Source organism: Gekko japonicus, unplaced genomic scaffold (assembly GCF_001447785.1).
Source record: "Gekko japonicus isolate JY-2015 unplaced genomic scaffold, Gekko_japonicus_V1.1 scaffold2745, whole genome shotgun sequence".
Classification (NCBI taxonomy): Eukaryota; Metazoa; Chordata; class Lepidosauria; order Squamata; family Gekkonidae; genus Gekko; species Gekko japonicus.
Window position 1 is genome coordinate 190,025 of NW_015167139.1, and position 9,959 is coordinate 199,983.

Consider the following 9,959-nt stretch of genomic DNA (forward strand, 5'->3'; position numbering starts at 1 on the left):
CATTTATTTTCGCACATTTATTTATATCCCAGTTTTTCTCCCCACAGCTGAGTTGCAAAGCAGCTCAGAACGTTGTTCTCCTCTCCTCCATTTTCTCACAACAGCCCTGTGAGGTAGGGCAGGCTGAGAGTTTGAGATGGGACCAAGGTCGCGCAGTGAGCTTCCAGGGCTGAGGCAGGGATTCAAACCCAGGTTGCCCGGGGTCCTAGTCCATCGCTTACGGTTGCCAGGTCCCGTCTGGCCACTGGTGCGGGATGGGGGAGCAGGGTTGACAGATCCAGGTTGGGAAACGCCTGGAGATTTGGGGATGGAGCCTGGGGAGGACAGGGACCTTGGTGGGGTACCATGCCACAGGGTCCACCCTCCAAAACAATACCCATTTTCTCCTGGGGAACCGATCTCTGTAGTCTGGAGGTGAGCTGTAATTCTGGGGGATCCCCGGGTCCCACCTGGAGGGTGGCATCCCTGCTGCCCTCTAGCAACTATTTTATTTATTTATTCATTCAATTTATACCCCGCCCGATCCCACAAGTGGACAACTACACCACATTGACTCTCAGAAGACAGTTTTGGAAGAATATTGTACGGCTGTGAATATTCGGAAGATAAATATTTTATTCTTATTGCATCCTAAGACCTCTGTACCGATGGCTAACAGGTGTAACGACTTAACCGGATATGAAATGCTATTATTTTACACAGCATTCTATTGCTGAATCATTAAGGCAATCCTTAGCTGGCTTCTCCGTTTAAGAAAAATAATAATAATCAGGTTAAGCAGAGTCACACGTCTAAGTAAACAGGACGAGCCGACTCAAGTAATTAGACCTTACCCATAGAATTAACCGTATGACAGGCACACAGGAATATTTTTTTTCTCCCAAGGATTAATTGTGGTGGTAATGACGGTTACTGAAGCTTCCCCGTATTCTCGCGATTCTATCTTCCTCCCCAAGGTACGCCGTAAAAAAAGCTTAACCCAAGGCAATTTTTAGCGGATATAAGGAAGCAAAAAAAATAATAAATTGTTTTTTTTGCAAGTCTGAACAGTCGGTTGCAACTTTTTTTTTTTGCTAACCATACATGGTAATTACACTTAAATAATGTTTTTTAAAAAAACTTTTAAAGACAGGCTCTGAAAAATCATATTGCTGAAAATGGCATTCGCAAAGGTGGGTGGGTGGAGGTAAAAAACAATTAGTGTCATGTTGCTCATCGAAGAATTGGTGCCGATCGATCGTTTGTTACTGTTGGTCGGAGTTTCACGGTGGCAAAGGGATTTTCTCCGCTGCAATAAAGGACAGCAATTACGACGTGACTTGGTGTGAAGATGCCAGCAGCAACGCTATGATTATTATTATTATTTGAATTATGCAGTCAGCATTAGTAAATACTTTGCATGGCCTCGGCAAAGCCCTTCGTTATCACGGAGGGCCAGGGTGAATGTTGAAAGGCTCACGTTCCCCCGGAAGGCCATAAAGTCTGCTTGAATACGGTATCATCTCATGAGCAATGCTCCCCTCTAAGCTGTGGAGTCTTGTGAGCAAAAATTCTCCTTTGTGAGCTACTGGCGTTAAAGTTGTGAGCGAGTGATTTGGCTACTGCATCGATTAGTTTGCTCCGGAGCCCTCCTTCCTGAGCTATGACAAAAACCTGTGAGGCGGAGGCTAAAAAACTGTGAGCTAGCTCACACTAACTTGACTTAGAGGGAACACTGCTCATGAGCCTTTCAGAGAATCCAGTTTTAATGGGCATTGCCAGCCTTAAATGCTTGAGCACCGAGTCTGAAGCCTGGGGAAAAAACTTTCCAACTAGCTTGAGAGAGATTCTTACACACTGCAAGTAAAACAGATGACCTAATCTTTACATTTCTAACATGCTCCTTTTTGGGTAAATGCTCATTTGAAGCATCAAAAGCAAAATTGCACAGTACTACATAATGGCATTTTCTCATAGGTCAAAGGGTTGAATGGAGGGATTGTTTATATAGAACGAGGGAGCAACCTTCCTGGATCCCAGCGCATTGCATTTAATGTACCCCAGGTGCTGTGTGCTTAGTTTTTCCCAATCATGTCTCAGCATTCCCCCTCCCCCCACCCACCGCAAAATTCTTAGTGGTTTACATAAAAGCCAGGGCAAAATTATGATGTCTCACTACTGAGAATCTAGCCGTGTGTGTGTGTGGTGGGTGAAACTGACTGATTGGTTGCACTGTGAACTATTCCGCTTTGCTGTGTATTGTATTGTCAGTCCCTCGGTTCCAACAACAAATCTGGCCGCCTCGACCGGGGGTCCCCAACGTGGCGCCCAAGGGCACCATGCCACCTGCTGACACCTTTCTTGGCAACTGCCAAGTGTTCTTAGAAAGTGGGCGGGGTCAGGTGGGTTTTTTGCTCAGCAGGGCTTCTGATTGGGCATGCAGGTTTTTGAAGAGACTGCTTTGGCAGCAGCTGCCACCACAGCTCAAGGATCTTCCCTGTGTGAAGGTATACCGAGGCCACCACTTTGTGGCTGGCTCCGCCTCCTGCAGCATTTCTTTTGAGGCAGTCGTTTTGTGGCTGCGCCGACCGCACCGTGTCAGAATCCCAAAGGTGCCCGCAGGCCCATCCACGGCCTGGTTCGTTCCAATCCGCTTCCAGAAATGTCAGAAAGGGGTCATTTCAATGACGCCTGAGAGCCAATGGGGATTAAAAAAAAATTAAAATGGCCATCTCCCACCACCCCTCCACTTGCCAGCCAGTTCATATTTGTCAACAATGTCGGGAAATTGAAGAGCCTACCTTAGGAAAGGTGGTTTTACAATCCCATTCATGTCAGGCTTCTGGGGGGAAATGAAAAGAAAGAAAAGCCATGATTATCCACTTTAGTACAATAAGCTGGTAGCAGTTCTGTGAGACTCACACAGTATACCAATATCTGCAAGGATAATTTCCTACCGAAGGGTACGCATCCTCCCTGCTGCTACCATTTCTATATGAACGCTAGTAGGAATTACACTAGGCAAAGAAGATGGGAAGGGCTAGGGGTTAGAGCAGAGGTTCCCAAAATTATTTGGCCTACCGCCCCCCTTTTCAGAAAAAAAATTTACTCCACGCCAGTGTTCCCTCTAAGCTGAGTTAGTGTGAGCTCGCTCACAGTTTTTTAGCCCCCAACTCACACATTTTTGTCTTAGCTCAGGAAGGAGGGCTCCAGAGCAAACTAATTTATGCAGTAGACAAATCGCTTGCTCACAATGTTCCCTCTAAGCTGTGGAGTCTTGTAAGCAAAAATTCTACTTTGTGAGCTACCGGCATTAAAGTTGTGAGTGAGCCATTTGGCTCCTGCATAAATTAGTTCACTCTGGAGCCACTGCTCACAACTCTAATGCCCATTGCTCACAAAGTATAATTTTTGCTCACAAGACTCCACAGCTTAGAGGGAGCATTGCTCAGCACTCCCCTGGAAATCTACCTTCAGGAAGTGGACAAAAAGATGCAGTTTGTGGATGTGCACCTGGATCATTTCAGCCCACCTGGATCGTTCCAGCGCCCACTTTGGGATCCAGTGGGTTAGAGGACGGAGTCTATATTAGGGATTCCAGGCTCCAGGTAGGACCTGGGGATCCCCTGGAATTCTAGCTCATCTCCAGACTAGAGATTAGTTCCCCTGGAGAAAATGGTGGCTTTGGCCTATGGCATCGTACCCCACTGAGGAGGTCCCTGTCCTCCCCAGGCTCCATCCCCAAATCTCCAGGAGTTTCCCAGCCTGGATCTGGCAAGCCCTACCCTGGCCCCCCATCCCCCGCCAATGGCCAGGGGCAGCCTGACAACCCTCGTCAGAGTGGGCTGTGCCAGGCCTCTGTAAAAATCTCTCACCCACAGGTCTTGTTTAAAACCACAACGCTTGCGGAAAGGTTTGTTTAGTAGTGGTTGGAGCCTGGAAACCTTTTTTAAAGAAGACTCCCCCCCCCAGCCATAGTTACAGCTATGCAAAACAGAACGGTGGATGGATACAGATTAATTAGCCTTCTGTTCCGCCAGGTCACGTTTCCCACTATATGATGGAAATGCAAACAGTCCTTCAAAGAGCAAGTTATCTTTTCGCCCTGCCAAATTCATGCTTAGCCTTTGCCCCCCCCCAGCTAACTGCAGCAACTCTCCATGCCCAGGAGGTGGCACTGTAAGGCCACAAATGTATATATTTCCCCTCCACTGCAGGAATAGTGAAGGAGCGACTGGCTTTTCGTATCTTCTCCTGTACCCACAAACACACAAAAGTGTGGATTTCATTTTATTACTCTCTATAGTGTGAAAACGAGACTACATCAACTGTGTATAAAAATCAGCACTGTAGGATTTATTGGAAGTACAGTAGCTTGTTATTTCCAGTGCAGGAAAAACTGAGTCGAAGGCAATTTGATGGCACAGAAACCACACATATAAACCAAGAGAATCTAACCACATGGGAAAAGCATCAGCTAATTGAAACAGGAATCACTGAACGTTTCATGTTGTCATACATCACAACGCTCTTTCCCCCAGCCACATAACCACGGAAATGTCTTTGAACCCGGGACCTTCCGGGACCTTCCGCATGCTGAGCAGAGGCTCTCCCGCTGAGCCATGGCCCCTCCCCTTCAAGAACTGCCATGTGGGCCAGATTCTGTGCCAAACTCATAAAGCTACAGAGCCTACCAAGCAACGAACCAATGGCTTTTGAGTCAGTCCTGTTTCCCTGGTGACTGAATTCCAGCTCTGGGGATCTTTCACATGGACACAAGCTTGCGCAAAGAACAAGGGCAGGTGTCTCCTGTTATGTATTCAGATGGATTGTTATCAAGGTTTGTTTAGTAGTGGTTGGAGCCTGGAAACCTTTTTAAAAGAAGAACCCCCCCCCAGCCATAGTTACAGCTATGCAAAACAGAACGGTGGATAGATACAGATTAATTAGCCTTCTGTTCCGCCAGGTCACTTTTTCCACTATATGATGGAAATGCAAAACATTCCTTCAAAGAGCAAGTTATCTTTTTGCCCTGCCAAATTCATGCTTCACCTTTGCCCCCCCAGCTAACTGCAGCAACTCTCCATGCCCAGGAGGTGGCACTGTAAGGCCACAAATGTATATATTTCCCCTCCACTGCAGGAGTAGTGAAGGAGCGACTGTGGCTTTTCGTATCTTCTCCTGTACCCACAAACACACAAAAGTGTGGATTTCATTTTATTACTCTCTATAGTGTGTAAACGAGACTACATCAACTGTGTATAAAAATCAGCACTGTAGGATTTATTGCAAGTACAGTAGCTTGTTATTTCCAGTGCAGGAAAAACTGAGTCGAAGGCAATTTGATGGCACAGAAACCACACATATAAACCAAGAGAATCTAACCACATGGGAAAAGCATCAGCTTATTGAAACAGGAATCACTGAACGTTTCGTGTTGTCATACATCACAACGCTCTTTCCCCCAGCCACATAACCACGGAAATGTCTTTGAACCCGGGACCTTCTGCATGCCGAGCAGAGGCTCTCCCGCTGAGCCATGGCCCCTCCCCGTCAAGAACTGCCATGTGGGCCCGATTCTGTGCCAAACTCATAAAGCTACAGAGCCTACCAAGCAACGAACCAATGGCTTTTGAGTCAGTCCGTCCTGTTTCCCTGGTGACTGAATTTCAGCTCTGGGGATCTTTCACATGGACACAAGCTTGCGCAAAAAACAAGGGCAGGTGTCTCCAACCTTTCTGAGCCTGTGGGCACCTTTGTAATTCTGACACAGCGTGGTGGGCGCAGCCACAACAATGAGGTGGAGCCAGCCACAAAAATGGCTGCCGCAGCTCACCTTCAATCACACGGTAAAAAGCCTTGCACTGTGGGAGCAGCTCACTGTCCGAGCAACGTTTTAAAAAAATCTATAGTAAAGGTAAAGTTTTTTCCCTTGCTCGAAAGCCAGTTGAATCTGACTCTAGGGTTGCGGTGCTCATCTCCGTTTCCAAGCCGAAGAGCCAGTGCTGTCCGAAGACGTTTCTGTGGTCATGTGGCCGGTATGACTAGACGCCGAGGCGCACGGAACACTGTTACCTTCCCACTGAAGCGGTACCTATTTACTTGCAGTTTCTTGCTTTCAAACTGCAAGGTGGGCAGGAGCTGGGACCAGAGACGGGAGCTCACTCTGTCAGGAGGCACTCGGGTCTCGAACTGCTGAACTACCGACCTTCCGGTCTGCAGTTCAGCGTCAACCTCTGAGCCAATTAAATCTCCAGTGGCCAATCAGAAACTTTGCTGGGTGAAAGCCTCACCTGGCCCTGCCCACTTTCTAAAAACACTTGGTAGCCACCAGGAAAGGTGTCTGCGGGTGCCATGTAGCCCATGGGCACCTTGTTGGGGACCCCTGAACTAGAGTCTTTCTGACACCCATTCGCACTCACTTTCTTTCCGTCTTGCCTGATGAACAACTTTGTGCAATGTGAAAACTTGCAGACTTTCTGGCCCATATATGCACACAGAGAGATACAGTTTCAGAATTCAGGACTCCGTGAGCGTCCTGCTTTGTAGAGACAATCTCCCGCCCCACCAGCATCATAGTTCTAAAGTCGGCCCATTTTGGTTAAAACTGTCACCATTTTTTAACTCTCAAGACAGCTGGCTCCTGTTTCCGGACGATTATAAATCCTCTGTCCTCACAAGGGCGGCAAGTGCCCAGTCCATGCCCAAGTTAACGACAACAGAAGTTGGGGTGACTTTCGTAACGAGGCGCCAGTCAGAGCTACCTAAAACCGTTCTCTAAACCTAGAACTCAATTCTCTGGAATTGAGCAGGATAAATTAAACTGGATGAAATACAGTCTTCATGACGTTCAAGTGGCGCTCTGCACCACAAAGAACTTCTTGTGCCTGCTTTGCTCAGCACCTTCCGGCCAGGGTCGTAAATCCTGAAAACGATTACTTCCACAATTATGGTCAAAGGGACATGTTGGTCTAATAGGTCGCACCAGTTGGCCGCAGACTAAATGGATCAATATATAATTCTGACGCTATACAAGGGGTTAGGGCCCATTTGGGTTTTTTTGGGTTTTTAAAAAACTGAATCCACAAAGCAGAGGAAAATATAGCTGCCGATGACAACGTGATTGTTTTGAAAATGGCTTGGTGCCACAAACCTAGAACATAAAAGCTTTCTTCTAGGAAATAATGCTGTCATAAACCTTTTAAAAACCGTAGCCTTTTGTCGTGGGAAACCTACAACAGCTCGGAATAAGGTTATCACTGTGATAATGTCACCCAATATTTTAAGCCCGGCTGAGATACACATGTGGCAACTGACTCTGCATGGTGGAGTCACTGGAATGCACCCCTTCTCTTGACCGTGCATGTGCCACAGTACGTGAGGTGGGCATTCGTAGCAAAGCTACGATACGCAACCTCAACAAAGGGGTGTGTGTGTGTATATGTGTGGTGAGACTGCACAGAATCAGGGCATTGTGTAGAACACCTGTGTACTCTAGTTGCACATCATACACATATATATGGGGGCAGGGGGGGGAGACTGTGGAAGGGAGAGGCACCCGCCGGCTTCTGCACTGGGTGAGAACTCCTGTTGCCCAGTAAAATGCCTGTGCTCAGCTACAGTCTCATTAGGCAGAGGACACGATTGTACCGTTCGGGGAAGTCTGAACGACAGAGGGGGTTCTTCCTTCTGAGGGCCAGCCTTCACCCCGTTTTAATTTGGCAGGAGGTGAAGTAGCAGAAACCTTTACTGGAACTTGTCATTGCTGCTAGAACTGCAGAGGATGATAGCAGAAGGGAGGCTGAGTCAACCACTGTTACCTTCTTCTTCCAAAGCCCTTTGCTGTGAATGTGCCCTGTCACCCCAGCTATATGACTGACTCTGATCTTTAAAAAAAAAACAGCCTCAACATCTTTAGGCAACTTCATCAGTCAAAAATGTGCATTTTTTTAAAAATGAAGAACTACTTTTGTGGAGCAAATATAGAAGTCTACAGGCGCTGCCCTTTCACAGGCCCAAATGTAAGAGGCTTGTCATGTTAATAAGATTTTCATATGATGATACCTGGAACCCTTAAGGTCTTCCGAGTTTGCGTCAATATTTATCAGTCTTAAAAAAACTGAGCAGACTTTAAAAAACAAACAAACTCCTCTCCTTCTGGACTCCATGTTCTCTTGAACAAGTTCCCCCTGAAATCAATGGGAACACCCCCAGAACACGACAGTGGTCTTGCACAGATCCCTTTCCGTGGAGAACTTCCAGGCGGATCGTGCCCTACAGGAGGTATTAAATGAGGCTTGTCATGTTAATAAGATTTTCATATGATGATACCTGGAACCCTTAAGGTCTTCCGAGTTTGTGTCAATAGTTATCAGTCTTAAAAAAAACTGAGCAGATGTTTTTTAAAAAAACAAACCCCTCTCCTTCTGGACTTCGTGTTCTCTTGAGCAAGTTCCCCCTGAAATCAATGGGAACACCCCCAGAACACGACAGTGGTCTTGCACAGATCCCTTTCTGTGGAGAACTTCCAGGCGGATCGTGCCCTACAGGAGGTATTAAATGGTTCAAGGGTCAGGTTGCCAAACTCTGGGTGAATCTAGTAACAAATAAATATACACTGCAAAAAGTCATTCTCAAAGCTGCATAGTATTGACTCTGGGTGAAGCCTGGGGATCTTGCAGAATTACAACTGATCTCCAGACATCAGAGATTGGCTCTCCATGGATAAAAAAGGTCCTCTCCCTAGTCCTTCCTCCACCAGAAGCAGGGGTCGACACTGGGTCCTGGGCTGGGTCACCTGCTGCCAGCCCAGAGAAAGGCAGACAATGTCCCTTTCAAACAGAAGCTCTAGCCCAGAAACAGTGTTTGCCTCTTGTAAAACTCGCAGGTAGATTTCCCGGCTCAGAAGCAGAACGAGGTACAAGATAGGTCTAACTTCATTACAGTGTGTTTTGGAAAACCCCTTGGAACTATACTTCTAATGAATCATTGTCTTTTATTCTCAAATAGTGATCTGGGACAATAGAGTCTTGAACGTGTACAATATTGTTAGGAAACCCCCTTGAATTCACGCTCCGAAGCCTTTCGTTACAGAAATTGTGGCCTCCTTAACGCATTTTTTATCATATTTTTAATCGTTAACTATAAAACGTCCATACTGCCATGGAACACCTATGAGAAGCTTCAGGCTTTGGGGCTTTAGTTTTGGGACTTTTTGAGAGGTGTTTATTTAGCATGATTTTACCGGTGAGATTTTACCGGCTAGACCAGTTAACAGTGTGCATTCTGCTTATCTAGTCCATTCTGCAGTAGAAACACCTGACACCTGGAATGCTAATTAAAGTCCCCGTTGTAACTAAATATTTAATTCTGTCCTTCTATGTTCTCTGTTTAATTCAGGTGCGGCAACAAATCGAGAACTCTGTTGGGCAATGTCACAGAAGACTGTGCATCAGAAAATGAACAGAATGCTTTACTGTGGAATTAGACTCTATTAAAACCCACAAGTAGTTTAAGGACGCGTATACAGCTGATAGACTTTTGCTTCAAAGAAACTTTTAGGAAAAGTGTTTGAAACCATTAAAGAGGGCCAGAGTACCTGCTTGGCCAATGTGTGAGGGAGGATGCTGGACTAGATGGACCACTGGTCTGATACAGCAGGGCTCTTCTCAGGGGTCATTTCCTGCAGGAGCGTACAGGAGCGGAGCTCCGGCAGTAAAGAGCCCAGGGGGTGGGCACATGCAACAAGCCCCACCCCCTGCTCCCAGCAGCCCTCAGTCAGAGCAAGAAGCAGCCAGGTAAGTTGCAGCGCTCCCCCCGGCTGCCTGGTCCAAAGCAGTCCAGTGGCATCTTCAAGACCAAGTTTTATTCAGGTACAAGCTCTCCCTCCTTTGTGAGGACAGATCTGCACGTTCCCCCCCCCCGCCAAATAGCTAACAATCCAAAACAGTCCAGTGGGGCCTGAGGGGGGGGGGTGGCCT

At 46.9% G+C, this 9,959-nt stretch overlaps 1 protein-coding gene across 1 annotated transcript in view; it reads right to left on the reverse strand.

Annotated features, from left to right (window-relative positions):
* Positions 1 to 1,135: 1,135 nt before the first annotated feature.
* The window catches only part of BAIAP2L1 (BAI1-associated protein 2-like 1), a gene marked incomplete at its 5' end in the record, with an annotated part of 25,035 nt that continues 16,211 nt past the window's right edge, over positions 1,136 to 9,959 (reverse strand). Inside the window, 2 exons of the mRNA XM_015413067.1 lie at positions 1,136 to 1,288; positions 2,781 to 2,821. Coding sequence (XP_015268553.1) covers positions 1,213 to 1,288; positions 2,781 to 2,821 — 117 coding nt within the window. The remainder of the gene's footprint in view (positions 1,289 to 2,780; positions 2,822 to 9,959) is intronic.